At 54.0% G+C, this 20,299-nt stretch overlaps 8 protein-coding genes across 8 annotated transcripts; 3 read left to right on the top strand and 5 right to left on the bottom strand.

The window, feature by feature from the left end:
• Positions 1 to 1,375: 1,375 nt before the first annotated feature.
• On the top strand, positions 1,376 to 2,056 carry LTHEOB_8670 (uncharacterized protein; the record flags this gene model as incomplete). The annotated part of the gene is made up of 3 exons (XM_035518173.1): positions 1,376 to 1,774; positions 1,823 to 1,872; positions 1,921 to 2,056. 3 exons carry the CDS (start codon positions 1,376 to 1,378, stop codon positions 2,054 to 2,056), a joined length of 585 nt encoding a protein of 194 aa, XP_035369975.1.
• A 3,123-nt stretch (positions 2,057 to 5,179) lies between these two features.
• Positions 5,180 to 6,311, bottom strand: LTHEOB_8669 (Ubiquitin-conjugating enzyme h; the record flags this gene model as incomplete). Its single annotated transcript, XM_035518171.1, has 7 exons — positions 5,180 to 5,319; positions 5,399 to 5,580; positions 5,661 to 5,775; positions 5,882 to 5,899; positions 6,021 to 6,061; positions 6,182 to 6,189; positions 6,279 to 6,311. 7 exons carry the CDS (start codon positions 6,309 to 6,311, stop codon positions 5,180 to 5,182), a joined length of 537 nt encoding a protein of 178 aa, XP_035369974.1.
• Positions 6,312 to 7,538: 1,227 nt separating this feature from the next.
• On the top strand, positions 7,539 to 8,572 carry LTHEOB_8668 (3-methyl-2-oxobutanoate hydroxymethyltransferase; the record flags this gene model as incomplete). The annotated part of the gene is made up of 2 exons (XM_035518170.1): positions 7,539 to 7,877; positions 7,937 to 8,572. The coding sequence occupies 2 exons, from the start codon at positions 7,539 to 7,541 to the stop codon at positions 8,570 to 8,572; spliced, it is 975 nt and encodes a 324-aa protein (XP_035369973.1).
• A 208-nt stretch (positions 8,573 to 8,780) lies between these two features.
• On the bottom strand, positions 8,781 to 9,639 carry LTHEOB_8667 (Autophagy-like protein 12; the record flags this gene model as incomplete). The annotated part of the gene is made up of 3 exons (XM_035518169.1): positions 8,781 to 8,840; positions 8,925 to 9,124; positions 9,390 to 9,639. The coding sequence occupies 3 exons, from the start codon at positions 9,637 to 9,639 to the stop codon at positions 8,781 to 8,783; spliced, it is 510 nt and encodes a 169-aa protein (XP_035369972.1).
• Positions 9,640 to 10,914: 1,275 nt separating this feature from the next.
• On the bottom strand, positions 10,915 to 13,051 carry LTHEOB_8666 (BRCT domain-containing protein; the record flags this gene model as incomplete). Its single annotated transcript, XM_035518168.1, has 5 exons — positions 10,915 to 11,013; positions 11,065 to 11,635; positions 11,825 to 12,228; positions 12,294 to 12,551; positions 12,611 to 13,051. 5 exons carry the CDS (start codon positions 13,049 to 13,051, stop codon positions 10,915 to 10,917), a joined length of 1,773 nt encoding a protein of 590 aa, XP_035369971.1.
• An 867-nt stretch (positions 13,052 to 13,918) lies between these two features.
• On the bottom strand, positions 13,919 to 15,034 carry LTHEOB_8665 (Short-chain dehydrogenase/reductase SDR; the record flags this gene model as incomplete). Its single annotated transcript, XM_035518167.1, has 5 exons — positions 13,919 to 13,938; positions 13,994 to 14,305; positions 14,355 to 14,401; positions 14,450 to 14,807; positions 14,863 to 15,034. 5 exons carry the CDS (start codon positions 15,032 to 15,034, stop codon positions 13,919 to 13,921), a joined length of 909 nt encoding a protein of 302 aa, XP_035369970.1.
• A 934-nt stretch (positions 15,035 to 15,968) lies between these two features.
• Positions 15,969 to 16,481, top strand: LTHEOB_8664 (Amino acid permease protein; the record flags this gene model as incomplete). The annotated part of the gene is made up of 1 exon (XM_035518166.1): positions 15,969 to 16,481. One exon carries the CDS (start codon positions 15,969 to 15,971, stop codon positions 16,479 to 16,481), a length of 513 nt encoding a protein of 170 aa, XP_035369969.1.
• Positions 16,482 to 18,768: 2,287 nt separating this feature from the next.
• LTHEOB_8663 (Ubiquitin 3 binding protein but2) lies at positions 18,769 to 19,449 on the bottom strand (the record flags this gene model as incomplete). Its single annotated transcript, XM_035518165.1, has 2 exons — positions 18,769 to 18,956; positions 19,044 to 19,449. 2 exons carry the CDS (start codon positions 19,447 to 19,449, stop codon positions 18,769 to 18,771), a joined length of 594 nt encoding a protein of 197 aa, XP_035369968.1.
• Positions 19,450 to 20,299: the final 850 nt, after the last annotated feature.

Raw genomic sequence — 20,299 nt, 5'->3', positions numbered from 1 at the left:
GTCTCATCCTCACTGATACGCACTCCGCCTCCGTGTACATTGAGCACATCGCAGAAGCCGACTCTTTTGGTGTCGATTGCATAGAAAGTGAGATCCTTCTTGACAATAATTGATTTTAAGCAATTTGAGTCTTTCCGTGAATCCTGTCTCAATAATTGCTAACAGGCAAATTTCCTCTCGAGGTACATACCTAAGCAGAACCGAAGCACAAACACGCCCGGAACTTTTGGGCAAAGATTGCACAACGATCGATAGTGCTGTTTGTCCAGCAATACCTTGCGTATATTGTCGATTTTATGAATTTTAGCGCTACGATATGGGCTATTGCAAAGCACAATCGGTAGATGGAGTTGGAACATTCATGACAAGAGACTGTACATACAACCATACCGCAACTAAGCCTTGGTCTATTATGTCACCACTATTCCTTGGGGCCGGTAATTACTGTATGCAGACGCTCATGCCTCCATCTCGAATAGAGATAAAACAGCGTACCGGAAGAAGAATACTCTCGAGATCGGGCTTCTGAGAAGTTACAATTTGTGGGGAATATGGAAAGACCGACCCGCGTTGTATTTGGTGTCACAAACTTTGGCAACCATACTCCATCTCTAGTCAGTGAAAATCTGTTCATTTGACATTTCTACACCTATTGATTCCAAGGCCATTTACAACTCTACCATTTTCCCATCCATCCAATTTGCAGTCCCCCCGGTAGCTCTAGTAATCGAAGACTTCTTTGCATCTCCGGATGTCTGGTGTGTTGCCAAATTTAATATACATTTGTCGCATATCTTCTATCGGGTTACTAATATTTGTCCTATACAAAAATCCCGCAATTTCACGTATCTCAACAATATGCAACGTATAGAAGGATACATAGATCCCTTCGGCCCAACCGGCGAACTCTTGATGATCTCGGAGTATAGTAGTAGAAGAAAACGGATCATCACTTCTGCACAGATGGATTACCGGCAGCTATCCTACAAATTGAAACACAGCCACAGGATTAGTATTCGTAGCGCATGAAAATCTTGACTGCGGTTCCTGGTGAGAGCCCGCCCATCCCGCAGTGTGCAGATAGCTGAAAACCCCCCTTGGAACACCAAGACGGCCTCTCCGGTTTCCTCCTTCCAGAAACAATATTCGCCTACATGCGAAGCTGAAAGCATGTGATTCCTTGCGTAACCTGAGAGACATGGGGGCCAGGTGTGGCGCTTAACTTGCCCAATTGGAGGGATTTGACATGCTGGCTGCGCCCCCGAGGCTGCGCCTCACCTCAGAGTATGATCAGGCTGCAGCCTCAACAACTCCAGCGAAGTACACATATCTCCCCTACCACAACACTTGTCTACCTTGGAGCTCCGTTCAAGCCATGTCGTTTGGCGTAGCAGTCGGTGACGTGATTGCCGTCGGAGAGCTCTGCTGGAAGCTATATCGGAACGTGTATCAGGTGTCGCGCCATGCCCCAGCAGAGCTGAAAGCCTTGGGGAACGAACTGAACAGCTTAAAAGGCATCCTTGACATTCTCAAAGAGGAAAAGATCAACCCCGACTCCGCTATCAACCAGTCCGGACAGGGAAGGCTGGACCTCTTCAACAAGGTTCTTAGCCAGACGGGGGAAACTTTGAACCAGATCGAGGAGTTATCCAACAAGTACAAGATACTCAAAAGGCCTCGGAATGCTCAGTCCCAACGAGGATACTTCAAAATCCAATGGGACAAGCTCAGATACGCGAAAGAGCTCCACAGTATCAACGATCTCCGTGCCAAGGTATGAGGATATCTGCACGGCGTGATATTTATGACTGACACGCTCCAGCTACATTACCACGAGGGCCAGCTAAATCTTCTCCTTTTGCTTACCCAAGAGTGAGTCATGTCTGCTTAGACCTCTGATAGATACTGATACTCCATTAGCTCCTCGCTAGAACGGATTCAACGGCAAACCGCGAGAACGGAGGAGATAATTGATGAAATAAGGACGTTCCTTATTCCTAGAACGCCTCTGGAGATGAACATTGCGACCGAGAAGTCATTTAAGGATCATGAGTAGACTTCTTGAGATCACGCAAGAGGGAGGTCGCCCATGAGCGTCAATCGGTATCAATGACTGGCTGCAAGTGTGCTGTTGATTTCGCCTTGAAGTACGTATATGTACCTCGCTCTTGATACTTATGTACTAATTGAGAATCAGGCCCAATCATGTGTATCGAGTGCTTATCATTCTGGTCATTGTCAGGCCTACGTTGATATCTTTTAAAGCGTCATGTATCCTCACGGACATTGTTTCCAAGCCTCCTCAAAGGAGTCTGATTCTGTAATCCAATCGCTCGGAAGGTAAGACTCCTGAATCAATCAGTGTAATACGTGGCTTTTGCTAATATGTAAGGTAGGCAGAGACAGACCTGAGACCTGCGCTTCAGATGATGCTGTGACTTTGGAATCTGGATAGCGGAGAGGTCAACGGCTCTAGGACCCCAACATCGGCTTGCCGTGACTCCAGCACCGGTTTGGAGGACTGATCATGGTGATATTCTACTTCAACGGTAAGAAGCAAACTCATGCTTGGGTTTTGAGTCCATCTAAGGGATTATACAGATTCGACAAGCTTTTGATGAAGGAACCCAGTGTCATTGTGTCAATTTTCTTGAGTTTCAAGACGCCCGCCGTGGTGAACTTGATAGCTCAAACGTTCGAAGGATACCACACCTTCCAGTATGACGGTACGCATCGCGGATTTTGATGTTTCTGGTTCTCCATTGCAAGCAGTCTGACCAGATTTAGCCGTTTCCCAGGAGAACTTTCACAGTTTACGCCGACTTCTTCAATATTCACACGAATGGGCTGTATTCTCTCCAGAATTTTCCCACAAGCCAAGGTCTCAACCTATGGCAAGATCTCTGTTTCGAAAACTTCACAGGTGAATAATCCAGAGATTCCAGGATTCTCAAGCCAGGCTAATTTTTTTGCAGATGAATATTGTTTTTATTTGTTGATAAATGCATTTTATCAACACCGGACAGATTTCAGCAATTTTGAGCTCGAAAAACTAGCAAATTCGCTATGAAAAGTCGGTTCCAGGAGTTAGCAGGCCCAAACACTGCAATGTCTTCGGGAACTGGAACAAGATATTCACCCGGAGCCGAGATGGCAAATTAGGCTTCTTTAAAGCTTCACCCAGTATCTTAAGGCATGAAGAAAGCAATTGAAGGTTTCAGTCACCGATATAGCCAGAAGGAATTATCCGAGATCTTAGTTTTAGTTTGGGCACACAAGTCCTGGGATGACTTCCGAAGTATTAAAGAAACACTCGATCCACACGCCACCGCGGAGCCATTCAGAGATCTCAAATGTAGAGGAGGCATAATCGAATGTGCATTCAATCGCGAAGTCACTCTGTCCTTGTGAATGGCGATTTTGAGTGGGGTCGTAAAGGGAAATATTTTTGGTTGGGGATGCTCATGCTCGCTTCCAATACTCAACACCTCAAAACACTTGAGACCCATGACGTACGGCTCCTACGTCTGGGCACCAAATTCAGAACAGATGTCCGCGTCGGAGGCCATCTGTCGTCCATTTCCGCTAAAATTGTTATTGGTACCGATTCGATGAAACGCAGGATGCCTTCCCTTGGCCAGGGCCGCTGGTATCGGAGGAGTGGAAAATTGGCGGGCGGAAGCCATTGATAGTTCGGGATTTTGTCCCAGTCTTTTAATCAAGCTGTTACGTATTTTCAATTGCTTGTTATAATGGAATTGAAGAACTCTGGTATTATAATAATTGCTAGGGCTTAGTGCCACAACAGTTCTGCTATTCCACACTGGCTAAAGACCCCTTTCCAGCCCTTCAACCAATTTAGAACGTATTTACTCAACCGGTTTTAACGTTGATAAGCTTTGGAAAAACGGGTATATAAGTTCGCGATCAATAACATCGAAGGGGACAGCAGCCTCCATTTACCTTCCTGTTCAACGCTTTTCCTGAATCACTCTAGGTTATGGTGACTGCCGGAGAACTTATCTTAAATACCCAGACTCCCTTCTCTTCTTTAAACGCATACGTCTACTCATATTAACATTCTTTCTTTTCCTTTCAATATTTTCAAGCATACCCCGACTGGTATCGAAAATCTCGTTCTCTTTTTTCTCCTTCCTTCTCTCAACAAAAACCCATGTATAACTCCCTTGTCCAGCACGCAGTTGCCTCTTAGGTGACCTGCATTCACCACAATTGTAGCGCCTTAACCCTTGAAGTATCGAAGCACACAGCATTATCGTCAACAGAAACGAAAGCAGCGCCAGTTGCCGCTGGGTCTCTTTGTTCCGGGATGGTCCTCGCTATCGGGTAAGATCGGAGACTGAAAACGGCTGCCAGCCATTGACTGCTTTGGTTATCAGGTGAGAAAGAGTCAGTTACAGCCGCCCCATGTCCAGCCGAGTTTCGAGCCCTGCTCTGAGGGTTGAGTTGAGCAGGAGGCGCAACTGCGGCACCATCAACGAAACCTCTCGACACGTCCAGAAACAAAAGTTTAGGGGGGGAAACTTGTTAAAATTCTCCCAGTCGCTCTCCTCTCCGGCTGTATGCTTTACTACAACCCACCCTCCACTTTTCCCTCTTCTTCCAAACCCTCGTTCCATATCTCCACCGGTGGTGCCTCGCGCACACACTTCCTCAACTCCAAAAGCGCCCCTATTGCGCCTATATCTGGAAAAATCCCCCGTTTGTCCTACCGCAACACTGTGCACACCTCCAGAAACAAAAACACGGCGGGCCACACGCCTGCCATCCTCCAGCGTTCGCTCAGCTTTTGTTGGCAAAGTTGCAGTGGAAAAACAAACAAAATTGCAAGCAACAATACTGGCAAAGCACGGGAAACAGCAACGCTCCCCGTGCCTCTGACTCGTATGTATCTCCAAGAAACGAACAAAGCAGTGATGAAGAAGCCCATCAAACCGGAAACCACACCCCTTGTTGCGCCAAAGTACCCAATTTAGTCAAGCAAACTTCCCGTAGAAGCTCAGAAGGAGAGGAGGGAGAAAAATGGGGAGGGGAAGAACCGAATCCGTGATGGTGATGATGCTCGCTTATGCAGGGGGAGTGGGAAATATTAATCGACTTGCGTGAGAGGAAGGCGTGGGAAAGAACCAGTAAGGTGGCGCAAGAAATAAGAGCGCGATCAGATTTCCTCCATGTTGCCAGCCGGCTCATCATCGTCGCCTGATTCATAGCTGCCCACCGAGCTCATTTCCTCCTCCTCATCGCTGTCCTCGTCGGCGTCGTCGGCGGCTTCTTTCGAGGCGTACTTGCTTACGTATTCTGCGCGCGAATTAGGTGTCGTGTCCTTCGCCTTCTCTGAAATACCAGAACCAGGGGAGTAGAAAAGTGATATACGTACCTTTTACTTTAGCATCGTAGCTCTTGGGCTCGCGCATAAGCAGAGCAGCCGCCTCGCCATTTAGCGGATCGGTGGGGTTCGGGTAGCGCAGGAGCTGGGGGAGGAAGACCTCGAAGATGTTGATCATGTCGTACATGGGCGACCATGTTTGGTTGATGACGTCCAAGCAAACGGAGCCGGACCTGTGAAGCGCGGCCTGTTTCAGCAAACGTGCGCCTCGTAGCGTGGGGACTGCCGCATGCGGGCAGGAAACCAATCTTACAGTTCGTCGATGTTGGGGTGGAAGATGCGGTTCACAAAGCCAATGCTGGGGCTCTTGTATGGGTACTGGTCGGGCAGCTCGACGTGGATCTTCCATAGGCCGCCGGCGAAGGGAGCTGCAGGTAGCGAACAGGAAACGTTAACCAAGTCGGGCTCACAGCGGGGTATAGCAGCGCGAGTAGTCTATATAGGTGTTCCATACTCTCTTCCGGTCCCTTGAACCGCACATAGAACTCTTGCCTGCGATTCCGTCAGCCTGTTGCGCATTGCGTTGAGCTTCTCCGGATCGTGGGAACGAACACTGTAGGATACGTTAGCACCAAACAACGTGAAACAGGAGCCAAAGTACAGGTGTACTCACTGTTATCATTGACTAGAGTGACCTCATAGTCGCTCATCAGCCTGCGCGCGCATCAGTAGGGTCCAGCGACGCCTTGGAGGCGATTGCACATACATCCTGCCGACGTGTTAGCAGCTGTCCCCTTTGTCACTGACATCCTTCATCGGCTGTCCATCACGTACTTCATGACCTGTATTCGCCGCGCCGGAAGTGCTCCGTTAGCCCCTAGTCTTCCTTCCATTTCAAGCAACACACAACCGGAGTATAAGGATGACATACATCCGTCTCGATTCTCCTCTTAGGGCTGCTCATTGTGGCGAGTCTTCGGTGTTCGTATGCGTAGAGAAGTATTCGTGGGGCAGGCACTCAGGCACTCGCGGCGGGATCGGGGTGTTGAAGCAGTTGCGGCAAAGGCGGACGGAAAACAGTCGAGTGTAGAGTGGTAGCCGGGCCGATACTACTGGTGGCGTTCCGGGAGGGGGGACGAAGGCCGTTGTGGTAGCGCCGCAGACAATGGGACGGCGGGAACCGGAGGTAGATGGTGCGGTCGGCGGAGGGGGGGCGACGCTTTGAGCGAGGCGTGAGAGGTGGTTCGACTAGCGGGTTGGTGATGGCGAGGGGCGGCGGGGAGACAGCAGCCGTTGGATCTGCGAAGTTGGAAAGCAGGAAGGCGGAGAGGTTTGAGAGTGAGTGATGAGGTCGGGGAGATGCGCCAGGTGGGCAGCGGCCAGCAGGTCGGTCTCGTCATTGGCGCGCGGGCGGCAGTCACGCCGGCCGGGCCGTGTGAGGCCAAGTCATGAGGCGTGCGAGCCCGGCCGAGTGGGGAGTTGGGTGCGCAGAGAGTCGCCCGCTTCGTCCTGCTGCAGCGCGGGAGGTGCCGCATTGGTGCAAGCAGACAATGCAGTGCTTCTTCTTTGACCTGTCCATGCGTAGCCGCCTTCCAAGCTTGTGCTGGCTGACGTTGCACATGGAGGTTGGCTTTGGGGCATGACTCAAGGAGGCCGTATCGATAAGCCGTGGAGGAGCAAGCACCTCATCGACGCCGCACGGTGTCGAGCGATCGAGGGGCAGCCCTCAAGGTGCATTTTCGAAACAACACCCACAAACACTATACAAAGATGCACGCCCCGCCCGCGACCGGCAGCGGGCAGCCCTAGCAGCCTCGGCACCGTGGTACAAACCTGCTCACCTCAGCCTGACAGACAAAGACCGGTCTCCGAAGCTGAGCTTGCCGCATTGGTTGAGCGATAGTGAGAGGCTCCGGCCGGGCCGAGGGATAGGGCTCACGGGCACAACTCCAACGTACTCTGGCCTGCGCAGCAGAAAACATCACGAACCCAGCCCTTATAAAACCTTGCGCGCGCGGCCCACAATGGCTCTCCTGCTTCAACCCGCCGGTCGCAAATCCATCAGAACCGTCTTTTTCAATCCTTCTCCATCAAAATCCATCTCAGATACGTGATTTGAACTGCGATCCGGTTTGAAATGTCGCGTGCCGCCATGTCCCGCCTGCTCCCCTTTGCGCGTGGCCTTTCGCGCATGTCGCCTGTCGCCGCTGAACGCGCTCTGCTGCTACCACTTATGCAGGCGCGCCATAGCTCGCATTCGCCCATGGGCACGCCGGCGGCGGCGCAGCGCAAGAAGGTCACCATCAACACCCTACAGGCACTACACCGTAAGAATGAGCCTATCACCATGCTCACCGCCTACGACTTCCCCTCTGCACACCTCGCGGATCATGCCGGCGTAGACGTCGTCCTTGTTGGAGACAGTCTTGCCATGGTTGCCATGGGTATGGAGGACACAAGCGAGGTCACGGTTGAGGACATGCTGGTGCACTGTCGCTCTGTCGCGCGCGCAACGAAGTCTGCTTTCACCGTATGCTGCCCCACGGTCTTGGATATATCATGAATAAGTACTGACATTGTCCAACTCAGGTCGCCGATTTGCCTATGGGTTCTTATGAAATCGCCCCTGAGCAAGCCCTTGAGACTGCCATTCGCATGGTCAAGGAGGGTCGTATGCAGGGCATCAAGCTTGAGGGTGGCATCGAGATGGCACCCACAATTGCCAAGATCACTCGCGCCGGCATCCCCGTCCTCGCTCACATCGGATTGACGCCCCAACGCCAGAACGCTCTCGGCGGCTTCCGTGTGCAAGGCAAGTCCACGGCCGGGGCCCTCAAGCTGCTGCAAGACGCCCTTGCGGTCCAGGAGGCCGGTGCCTTCGCCACGGTGGTGGAAGCCGTGCCTGCCGAGATCGCGGCACTGGTGACGAAACAATTGAGCATCCCGACCATCGGCATTGGCGCCGGCAACGGCTGTTCCGGTCAGGTTCTCGTCCAGGTCGACATGCTGGGTAACTTCCCGCCCGGCCGCTTCATTCCCAAGTTCGTGAAGAAGTACGGTAGCGTGTGGGAAGAGAGCATGCGCGCCATTACCGAGTACAAGAACGAGGTCAAGTCGCGTGCTTACCCTGCCCCTGAGCACACGTACCCGATCGCTAAGGAGGAGGTCGCCGAATTCGAGCGATTGATCGCGGAGAAGGTGGAAGGGAATGCGAAGGCTGCGTGAGGATGATATTGATTATGGGTGGTCATGTGCGCTTTGTCTGCTGCTGTTTGATATACCCTGTCGCTACCTCTCTGGCGACGTCGTTGTCTCTTATATCCCTAGCATTGCGTGCGTAAGGCGTTGTCTGAAGATGTTTAGCTGTTGTCAGACGTAAGGAATTTAGAAAAACGAAGGAATTCCCAGCTTACCTGAACCTCCTGTTGCTCCTTCAACCAAATGCCGGTGTTATCGAATACGCGACCACAAGTTCGTCTTTCGTTTTGAAGCACTACAGAACCATGATCGTTAGAGTATTTCTTGGGAATCATGACGTATCGTCGCAAGGGGCAAGGAGGAGTTGCGGTGTACTCACCCTCCACAAGTTCCCAATTCCTTCATCCAAACCAGGCGCGAACACGCTGTTGACATAGCAGAATACGCTTTCGTGGTCTTGAACACGGAGCTGCTTCCGCAAGAACCGCACTACCGACTCAAAGCGCGCGGTCGATGATAGCTTTCTGACCGGTTGAGTGAGACCAGGCGCAGATCCGACGGCGCGGAAGCGAATCTTGACTGCGGGGCAAAAGCCGTGTCAGTTACCAGGATAGCAACTATAAGGCAAGTATGGAATGAACAGAGATAGGAAGAAATCAGCAGAAAAAAAAGAGGCGAGGGAATGAGGGGTAATGCCGGCGATAGACAGCGGGAATGCTCCACCGCCACAGTCGCAATGCCGCTCGCGAAGAAAACAGCACAACATGTAGACAGCGCTCATGACGAAGAAAAGCACCGCTCTCAAGAAACACAAGAACCGAAACAAAAACAGCAACCCACTCACCCTTCTCAACACCCACCTCCCCCGCGCCCTCCAGCGCGCTCTTGGCATCCTTAGGCAAGCTCGTCAAGATGACCGACGCCTGCATCGTCATCGGCAGGTCCGCCCCTCCCTCGCCCGAACCCTCGTCCGCACGCACGTCGGGCGTGGATGGCGAGGATTCCGCTCCGGGGATGGCTGGGGATTGCGGTGCAGGCGAGTCGGCGGCGGCACCGACGCCGGTGCTGTGGGTCGGTGGCGGGGAAGAAGACATGGTTGGGGGGCAACGTTGGATTAGAGAGAGAGAAAGAGAGGGTAGCTGTTTTTAGAAGAACGGTTGAAAGCCCCCCTTTGCCCCGTCGATTGCGATGGCGCGCGCGTGTTTGGCTCGTGTCTGGCTGGGTTTGAGGTCGTTGCCTGGGCGGATTGTGCGGCGTTTGGGCGCGAACGCTGGTTGGTGACGCCCCTCAGACGGAGCGGGGGGAAAACGCGTAAGGGAAGATCTGGTGAGGGTAGCAGTCGTATCCCGGGTCGGAAGGAAGGAATCCCCAGCCGAAAGCAGTGTCTGAACAGTGAGTGATCGCGGTTGAGGAATTGCGGTGCACGATTTCGGCAGTGGCCGGCCGCACGTCGTTGGCGCGGACTCACGCGTCCGTCTCCCCGCCATCCTCCGCGCACCCACCCTGCTCGAGAAATGTGACCAGCTGCGGATCTACCCGATATCTGTCCGGTAAGGCTGAACTGAGGAATGTACATACTGGTCTAGACAGGCCGGTTCCAGACCGCTTTGCAACGACTCCTCTGAAATGCTGCTAGCCTCTACTGCTGTCTGCCATACGTCATCCTCGCTGATCCACTCTCGTCTCACTTCACCACTGCTGGTATTGCATTTCACCTAATGAAGCGTACGTTCAAAGTCTGGATCCGTTATGTTCATATACCCAAAGTATGTACACAAACCGATGCGGTTCAGACATTAGTAATCGATCGTTTTCTCGACCGTCCTCATTTCCTCATTTCCACCAGCCAGCAACAAAGCCAGCATAAAAGCAATAGTCCCAGCTCCGTCATCGTCATGGTACCAACGCCAGCTATCCACCCAGAAGACATCCCTCCCAGAATCCGTGATAGCAAAGTCGATCAACGCAAGGTATTTTGTAGCCGCCAGAAGAATCTACATGTACAGTGATCACGAGCCGTAGCTTCGTGGGTCATTTCGTTTGAGGGTTAGAAAAGGGGAATGCCAACTGGAAGAGAAAATGCGCCATGTCATGCAGTGGAATGCGCCGCAGAGGCGAATAAAACAGTTGTTTTTGGGGGTATTTTTGAATAGGCACGCAGAAACGTACGGGGGATTTGGAAGCGGACCAAATGACCGGGAGCTTCCAAACACCAAGCTGTATGGCTTTCACGTTACGAAAAGGAAATACTGTTGGTCGGACGGAATTGCACGGCACGCGGTTGACGACCAATCATACGTCGGACGAGACGAGCTCGGTGCTTGTGACTCCGTCTTGTCGTGATCGGTCGGGCTTTGTACAGAGCCGCGTCATAAGGAGGGTCGAACCAGTTGGCTGAGCAGACTGTCGAGATCCTTCCAGTTCTCCTGGGTAGTCGCAAACTTGCGATGCTTGCGGCTGACGACGTGCTGTACCCCTAGTTAGCTTCCTGAAATCATTGCTCCGAGATAGAAACTTACAGTGTCAAAGTCATCAAACTTCTCGCGACAATTTTCGCAATATCCAGGCTTGGGTTCTCTCTCGAGCGACTTCTTCCTACGGGGGACAATCACCCTGCGGCCGCCCTGTTTCTCGACCTCTTCTGGATCGGGTACGCCGGTGATATTCGCCTGAGCCTTGCTCTTCGCAGCTCGAGGCGGAGCACCACGATCACCATTGATTGCCGCTCTAATATCTGTCATATACGTGGAAGTCGTGCTGTTGGGTGCACTGTTCTTCTCCAGGACCTTCCTGCTTAACTGGTTGAGTTCTTTGCTGGTTCCAGCACGACCACCGGGGGCAGCAGCCGTGGAGGAAATCATTTGAGACTTGATGGCAGACGTGATGTTAGATGGCTGAACACCAGAAGCGATAGGTTCACCACCAGCATAGCGAGGCATTGCACGCAAGCTAGCTTGAGCACTGCCAAAGAGTGGGGGAACACCATCCGGTTCCCTGCGCTTGGCAGGGATGAGCTTCGGTGGATCAAGTGGCTTGGACAGAATTGTATCAGTAGACTCCTCTGTCGTCACGCTACCACGCCTTGACACGCTGTTGTTCTCAGTCAGCGTTCGCTTCGGCTCGAGCCTGGGAGCACGCTGCTTCGCTGCCTCCAAGGCTGCAGACGCAGAGCGTGTACGGGGTGGTGCAGCGGGCCGATCTGGCTTCTGCTGAGTTGTCTTTTGTTGCTCCTGCAATTGCCACTTCCTCAATTGTTGCGGGTCTTCCACAAATGGGCACCTTCCAGGAGCGGTGAGACGGAATTGAGGCCACTTTCCTTCCTCCTTTACAGACACCTTAGGATAATCTCTCATGATAACGGGGCGGTACTTCTCGTTCATGCAGTGAACATAGACATAGTAGCCACGGAAATGGGCCATGTCCTTGGTGGAGACAGCGAGGTCGCGGTCAGCCGGGCCATTGACCTTCTCGTTTTTCAAGAGTTGAGACAGGTCGGCACCGCGAGATTTGGAAGCAGTGACTGCCGTGCTTCCACGAGTGTTGTAGGCAGGAGGCTGCTCTCCAGTATCCGTGTTGAACATGGTGTTCAGGATCCTTTCCAGCTTCTCCAGGGCCCATATCTTCATACCCATCTCCCTCGCCTTAACAAGGATGTCGCCATTGTGGCTACCCCGCGTTCGCGGCTCGGCATCGTGTAAGACACTGGGGTCAAGTTAGCCACTAAGTATAAGCCCGGGGAGTGAGAGACATGCACTTGTGCATTGGAGACGCCCGGCTTCCTCGCAGCAGCAAGCTCGAGGGCGAGCCTGGTACGTGCACCTTGCGACTCGGTCGACCGGTCGAGGAGCGAAGGATTAATGGTTCGCAGCTGCCCCGTTTCATCCTGCGCAATGATGGCAGTGGTCGAAGTCCGACTATCAGTCGAGTTCGACGCGGGCTGCTCGGGGGGAATCTGACGCGTCGTGATGACGTGGGTAACCGACTTTGAGAAGAACTTCTCCTCACGCTAAAAATGCAAGAACGTCAGTATGCTGGGAACAAGCACTAGGAAGGTGGGTGACGCACAGCGCCCAAAGCCAGTATTTGTTTTGTTGCTCTGGCCCGTGCATCGGCGGGTGTATTCTCAAAGTAAAAGACGTATTGCGGGAAGACCTTGCGATAGTGCTTCTGCCATTGGCGGATAGTCTCGTAGTTATCCGGAAGGGTCTTCTGCGGCCTGTCGGCCGGCTTCTGGCTGGACTTGGTGTCGCGTGCTGCCTCCAACTTCTTGTGCACGGCAGACGCCGGGGTGTGACCAGCGTTTTTCAAAAGGGTCTGACGGCGAGCATCCACGTCATTTTCTCCCAAGTAGAGCTTCTTCGCAGGCGGCTGGCCAGCATACGCGGCGTCCCTCTGTTCACTCGCGTGGGAACGCGGTCGCTTGGTGGCTGTTGCCGCGTTCGGGCGGCAGGGCGAGTTGGTGGCATTGGGGACGCTGGCGAGCGGGACTCGACGCGACGACGTCATGTTGGACAGAGGCCGCGGCGATGGAGGCACGGAGACTGCTGCCATGCGTGAGGACAGCTCGACTAAACGAGCTGGCGGGCGGCGGACGTAAGATGACAGAGCAAGCAGCTCACGCGTGTGGTGCTGCGACACGTCAAGACGCCTTAGCAGTGGGCGATGTACATGGCGTCGGGCGACGTGCCGAAGGTGAGGGACGGAGCGATGGTGGAACGAGCGGGCCGAGGGAGTCGTCGATTGGCCTTATGTGGGGGGTCGGAGGAGGTTGGAGTCGCAAGCTTGTTGTGGCTGCGGTCTGCGGTGGTCAAGCATGCAGCCGCGCTAGGCCCACGAACGCCTGCGACGAAGCGAGCGCCGTCCCCGGCAACGCGATGCCCCCCTACGTCAATAAATCTTCACAACAACGGCCGCACGCGTCCAGTCAATTCAATCACCGTCGCACTTCCTACGCTACGCTCTGGAACGAAAACTTTCCACATTCGCCAGCATGCGCCTAGCTACCCCCCAAGCGCCCCGATCGCGTGTGTTCCACAGACCAGCAGCCGGCCCGCGGCCCTTCGGCGGTCGATCTCGCCCCAGCAAAACAACAACGTAAACACAACAACAGAAGCGGGATCATCCGGTCCCATGGTGGCCATAATGCGGGCATGAATGGATAAACGCTTCTTGCCGTTGGCCAAGACGTTTTTGTGGGTGTAATTTCCCTACCTGCATTGGCAGGCATGAAGACTGCGGCCCTCATCTTTGCTGGATTATCATCAAAGAAACTCCTTCTATCATGCGTTTGAAATCCCGAGCCCTCCCATGGCATTCCATCCTCTGGCCCCAGGGCTAGACGCTCACTAGATCAGCAGTCGCTTCTTTTTCAGTCTAAAGAACCATGGCGCCACCTGCAGATACAATCAGTCATCGTTATATTCGGGTCCACGTGTCCATCAGACTCACCGTCCACAAGGAGATCAGCGCCATTGATGTAGCTGCCCGCATTCGAAGTTAGTAGGATGAGGGGCCCCGTAAGCTCCTCAGGAACTCCCATTCGCCCCATTGGATTGCGGGAGGCCCACGCGTTGCGTGCCCTCTCCAGACCTGGTCCTTCGTTGAGGATTGTGTCCATGTAGCCTGGGCTGATGGTGTTCACACGAATACCATAGCGGGCCCACTCAGCTGCGAGGCAATCCTTCAGATGAACGACTGCAGCCTTGGAGACGTTGTATGCGACCTGGGGCTGCGGGAAATTGACGTGGTGTGCAGAGATGGCTGCCGACGAAATCAGCTCTGCTCTTAAAAGCTGTACCCTTGGACCTACAAGCAATGAAGACAATTGAACCCTTAGTCTTCTGCTCAACCATCTGCCTATCGTATTGTCAGCAATTGATCTAACTTCGGCCAATTGCGACCTACTTGGCAGCAGCTTGCGCGCAGAGGAAAGCACCGGTAGAGTTTATGTCCATGACTCGGCGCCATTCGTCTGGCGACATCTCCAGCGCGTGGGTGCATCCTACGACGCCAGCGAAGCATGCAAGAATGTCAACACTTCCAAGCTCTTCGGCAGTCTCCTTCACAGCAGAATTGATGCTCTCTGGAGCAGTGACGTCCACTTTCTTAGCAACGACCTTCTGGTCCGGGAAATCCTCGCGCAACTTTTGGATCTGCTCTTCGGCGTGCGCCGGGTTGATGTCGAAGAGCGCCACACCGCTCGCACCATGTTCGAGAAGAGCGCGAGCGCCTTCTAGCGCCAGAGTTCCAGCGCCGCCCGTGACTGCAGGAATCAGCCCACCATTGCATAAGCCCCGAGTGTGAGTAACGTCACTTACGTATGGCATTGCCTTCGACGGCGAACCGGTAACGGGCTCTCCCCTCGGCATTCAGATAATGAGGCGCGGGTGGTGGCGGGCCGGTCATCGAGGATGCCGAGCCGTCGGATAGCTGCATCTCGGGCAGCTGGCGATTGACCAGAGCATCGCGGGCGTCGGCGTTTGCAGGCATGCTTGGCGAGGTTATAGTTTTGACTCGTGGGCAGAATTGAGGTAGGGTTCAAGGGCTGAGCTGACTTTGAGAAAAAGCAGGACCGCGGACTCTATATTGTGCTGTGGTGTTGCTTGTGGTACCCCGCGACCCCGCGATGCATGACATAACAGCGCTCCAGTGTTGTTCGGACTGGGTCACCCTTCCCGACCCGCACCGGCGGGCACCGACAGGCAGGTCGCGCGAACGGCAGGTTTGGCGACACGTGAAGAAAAATGGCAGCAGCCGTGCCGAGACGGCGACTGGTAGGTGGAATGTCGGACGCGTCCGCCCCGACGACTATTTCCCGCGGGCGCGGGAGCCCTCCACGTGCAGGACGCGGCACCTTCTCACCCACGGCGGAAGCACATGGATCACGCGCCCTCTACCGTACGGCAACGCAACGGTCCGATTGCACCTGATGCCTACTTAGCGCCGCGTGCTCGCCGCTCGGATCTCCCTGCGTGTACAGCTAGGTACAAAACCGCCCAGCACTACGCCTCCAAGCCGCACCCTACGTAGCATGGCTAGCCATACGCCTCCGCGGCTATCTCGCGGTCCAAGGGAGCAAATAAGCGGTGGCCGCGGCGCCGCCATTGGCTAACGCCCAGCTGCCACCATCTCCAGACATTATTTCCTCTCTCGTTTACATGCGCTGCTTACGCATGACTGCTCCCTTTGTTGTCATGGCCTCTTTATAAGCGGACGCTTTGTCCCACTTGCCTTTGCACAAGCAAAGGGCCGAGAGCTTTCCATTTCTTTCCCTTGTCTGTTTTCTCTCTCTACGCTCCAAAACCAGCCTACCCGTCGCCGCCTACCGGCCGCCGCCTGCTGCTAGAGCGTCGTCATTAGCCCTTACCAATACCATCCACGCAAAAAAAATCCCCCACCCACTCTCGGTTCCCCCGTCCAAACAATGCCGGCTCCAAAGATGTCATCCGACGACATCCTCGCGCTGCCGCCGCGGCTACCCGAAGTGGAGCAGTGGCGCGACGAGCCCGTCTCTCTGCTGCCGGCCGCGCTGTACGCCCTGACCGACCTGCCGGATGCCGCTGCCGACCTGGTACGGCTTCAGGACGCGTGCGAGGCCAAATGCGACACGCACCACCGCGGCGAGTGCGTGCGGCCGCCGCCCGACGGCGCGTGGAACTTCGCCGGCCAGACGATGGAGGCCGTCGTGCGCCACCACCTCGAGCTGGCCAAGGGCCGCCAGTTCGACCCGCTGCACTTCGTCGTCGTGGCGGCGGCGTCCGGCGGCGGCGATGACGTGGTGCTATTCGTCACGCTTGACGCGGACGACGAGCAGGAGGAGTGCGTGCCCGACGCCTTCTGGGTCAAGGCCGAGGATGCGGGGCTCTGCTTCATGAACATGGTCATCGGGAGCGCGGACTGGTACGAGCAGAAGGCGCAGCATGCGTTGAAGAAGTAGACGGATTGTCAGGTAAAGATCCGGAGCTAGCGCCCCGCTCTTCTTGCTGCATGCTGACGACTATCAGAAGAGACCCTGCATATGTATGTCTTGCAGGATCGATGAAGAGTGGGTGCGGGGAGTTGTAGTACCTTGGTTGAGTCCAACCCGCGCGCACAATCCCGCCTCGAGCACGATGGTTGTCCGCACTTTACGAAGCCACTTCCACGTCTGGACCAGCAGGAACGATGGACGACCGAATAGAAGAGCCGATTCGAGTGGACGATGACATTTCGTATCTTTCTAATTGGAGTATACACCAAGAGAAGACGGCCATTTCCTAGACCAACTTCGGCGAGGAGGATCAAAAGAGGCGGAGACGCTCTCGACATCTATACCAGGAGCGAACACCAATACTGGAAGCATATTTCATCTAGGAGGTGAGGAGAACCATGGATCTAGACCAAGCTCGGAGGGAGTTCGATTGGTCGATAGACGATAACCTGACGCAAGATGGTAATGAGGAGCTACAAAGTCATCATGACTAGTCGCTCGAGTCGAAGTCTCAATGTACGATATAGGGGTGTGATATCCAGACTTTCGGTGGTAGACATGGCTAGATTTCTTTCTACAAGAACACGCTTTCGCAAGAATGTTTAGTTCTAGCATCCAATTAATTGTTTGGTATCTAATCGGCTTTGGCCGTCAACAATGCCGCCGAGCAAAACGCTACTAGGTGTTCCTCCCCCGATCCTCCTGGATTGTGGCACGTTCCTCTCTCCCATTAAGCAACCCCCCGGCGAACGTTCGGAAGATCAGCAAGATTGACACACATCTCCCGAGCGAAACAGTTACAAGAGACACGGGAATAAGGAGCTTATCTATAGTAATCAACACCAGTTGATTACTCTCGGTCCCTGGTTTCCTTCGATAAGCACTAGGAGTCCTCAAGCAGCAGCGGCCCTTCCGACACCACAAGTAGGCTTGTCCGCCTATCAGGACGATACAAAGACTCGTCAGAAAAATCCTGGTGGAGTTGCCCGGTTGAACGATCTTCCCACGGCTTAGCGCAGCTGACCGGCCATGCAAGGGAAAAAAAATTTGTTTGGGTTGGGTCTTGCGTGCATGAACTAGCGCTGTGGGAAATGACGACGGACCGGGACGGCGTAGGGCTGGACGTCAGCCTTGTGCGTCAACGCCATTCCCGGTGGAGGCTCAGTCAAGCCTCCTCCAGAAAAAATTTCAAAATGCAAAAAAAGGACCACTCGAGACCATGCCGGTGGGAAAAGGGGCTTGCAGCTCAACAACATGTGTGTGCGCAAATGTCGGCTTGTTTCATGCAGGAGGGTCTCCGGTGGAGTCCCCGGTATACCGCTGTCGACACGGAGAAGCATGTGGTGGGGAGGAGCACGCGATGTTCGTACACGGCCTCTCTTCGACCTGCCCTTTTGGGAGCGCTTCGGCTGCGGCTCTTCCGCAACATGCATAAAGTGCGTTTACTAAACGAGGAGACAGCTTGTCAACGTGTCTTGGCCGACCGCTGGCTGTCGAGGGACCCACAAGCCGATGGGGGGTGGACGCCACTTTCTGCGGCACGGAACGAGTTCTGATGTGAGAGCTGAAGAGAGGCGGATCCTCGGGACGGCTTTAGGCATCTCACTAATCTTTTGGCCTTTCCGCACCCCCGGACAAATAGTAAGCGCCCTTTTTTACGTCAAAGCCGCGGTGGGCGGACGATTCGGACCTTCCTCACGTGGTGGCTGCTTTTAGTGGCATCGGCCCAAAGTCTGGGGATCGGCGCTGTCTGGACTCTCACGATGTCTGGGCGGTCCGAATGTGCTGGACTTTCTTCAAACGTCGCGATGGATATAACGTGGGTTTAAGGCGAGCGGGAATGAGGCCGAGGCGACTACTCTCTTGAAGGAATAATCTTCTCGGGTTCGGGTGCATCGTCTCGAGCCACAAGGTCGGTGCGCTTAGTACTGTAGCAGTAAGAATGGTCAATTTAAGCGACCATCTAGACGTGGATGTACGACACGTCAGTGAGCAAACGTCACGGAAAAGAGCTTTAAGGGCCTTGAACAAGCTTCAATATTAGGTGAATCGACCTCGTGTGCCGGCAAAATGCATTGATTATGTGATTATGCAACGATTGCGTCACTTCTGAATTTCACACAGAGCATAAAGGCAGGTGAGTTTAAGAGAATATGTTCAATAGGTGTTACTATTCACAGGCGAAACTCACTGAGTCTCAAACTTTGGCTGACTTCATCGGACCAAATGAACTGTCCCTGTTGTAAACTCCTCCTTAAGAAATCTCGACAAAGAAGCCAATCGGGCAATCAGGACCCTCGCTCTGGGTGAAGCTGAGGGTGCTGTCCTTGCTGCAGAGGCTGCCACTGACGGTGGTCGGGCGGGACGGATCAGTGACGCCGCAGGGACCGGAGAAGATAGTGTAAGCGTTGCCAGGCAGAATTTCCGGAGGGCTGGGAGGGCCTGTATAGGTACATGGTTAGTCTTTTGCTCTTTGATCTCATATTCTGCTCGAAGACCATTTGGGAGAAAGGGAGGAGGGCAACTTACTGGGACCCGGTGCGGGCTGGTGGTTGTAGGTAGTGGTGTCGTCCGCACCGACGCCGGTAGCGTAGCCGGTGAAGTTGAAGTGGCCCGGGCCGGAGAAGTGGTACCACTGGTGGGCCTGCTCCTGCGTGGGTAGTAGGAACTTGAGAGTGCAGGTCTTGCCGGCGGCCGAAGGGGGCAGCTCGAGGTTGGTAATGAAGCAGAGATCGTTCGGCGTAACCTTGGGCGATAGCGAGGGAGGGAAGTGCTGGTCAGGCCTCTTGGCGCTGATCTCGTAGTATCCGCAGGCCGACACGTAAGGAGGGGTCAGAGTGCCACCGACTGGGCAGCAGTCGTCGTCCTGCTGGTTCTTGGGAATGGCACTGGCAGCGGTGAGGCCGAGGAGGGGCAAGAGAGTAAGGAACTTCATGTTGGCGATTGGGATTGAGAAACTCTGAAGTGAGATGCGGATGTTTGTATAGAGTTTGTGCAAGGTTGAGCAAAGTGATGGAGCCTTTGATCTTGCGAGGTGAGCCTGAAGAATCAATTGAACGTTCGCTTTGGCCAGCTATTTAAACCTTTGCTCAAGTCGGCCTCTGATAAATTTGGCGACGGGATACCCCGATGGCCATGTCATAGGCAGGGAGCCTTTTCGCCTTACTGCCAGGCACGAGCAGCAGGTATTGCTTGTTGGTGGTGACATAGTTCAGCTACTGCAAGCAACCGACGCATGTCAGCACAAAAGAAGCGATGAACTACAGGCCACTTCCCCCTTGTGGAAAGTAGCAACAGAGTTTGGGTAAGGATGCTCGGCCGACGTTGCTTGATCCCAGCTCAAATGCTTGACTGGCTGCGCGGGATGCAGGAACGGTGTTGCTTGGTGCTGTTACCGGGAGATGATGTTTCGCCTGTGGCGCCGCAAAAGCTCGTAAAATCAACGGGTCCCCTCCGCCATCCCCGGGGCCGAAGCGAACCGGGCTCAAGCCTTTTTGAGTAGTCGTCCAACCATAGTTTAGTACAGGAAATTGGAGGATGTGCAGAGGCGCAAAAACTTTAAAACTACCCCGCAAATTCCTTCTGCCGTTGTGTTGCGTCTGACTTCCTTCCCATCGAACAAACAAGTTTCTAGTCAGCTTACTGTGTCCCAAGTCTATAGTGCTTACGACTGTGGAGAAACATCATGTACAATTTATTGAACACTCATTTTCTTTTGGCCAGCTGAACTCAAAAAAGGGATTTGAATTTCGTAAAGTGCATGCAAGGGAGAATTCCGAGAAGCA

This window comes from Lasiodiplodia theobromae (assembly GCF_012971845.1).
Source record: "Lasiodiplodia theobromae strain AM2As chromosome Unknown scaffold_28, whole genome shotgun sequence".
NCBI classification, from domain to species: Eukaryota; Fungi; Ascomycota; class Dothideomycetes; order Botryosphaeriales; family Botryosphaeriaceae; genus Lasiodiplodia; species Lasiodiplodia theobromae.
The sequence above is the reverse complement of the archived record's forward strand: the minus strand, read 5'-3'. Positions and strand labels throughout refer to the sequence as shown.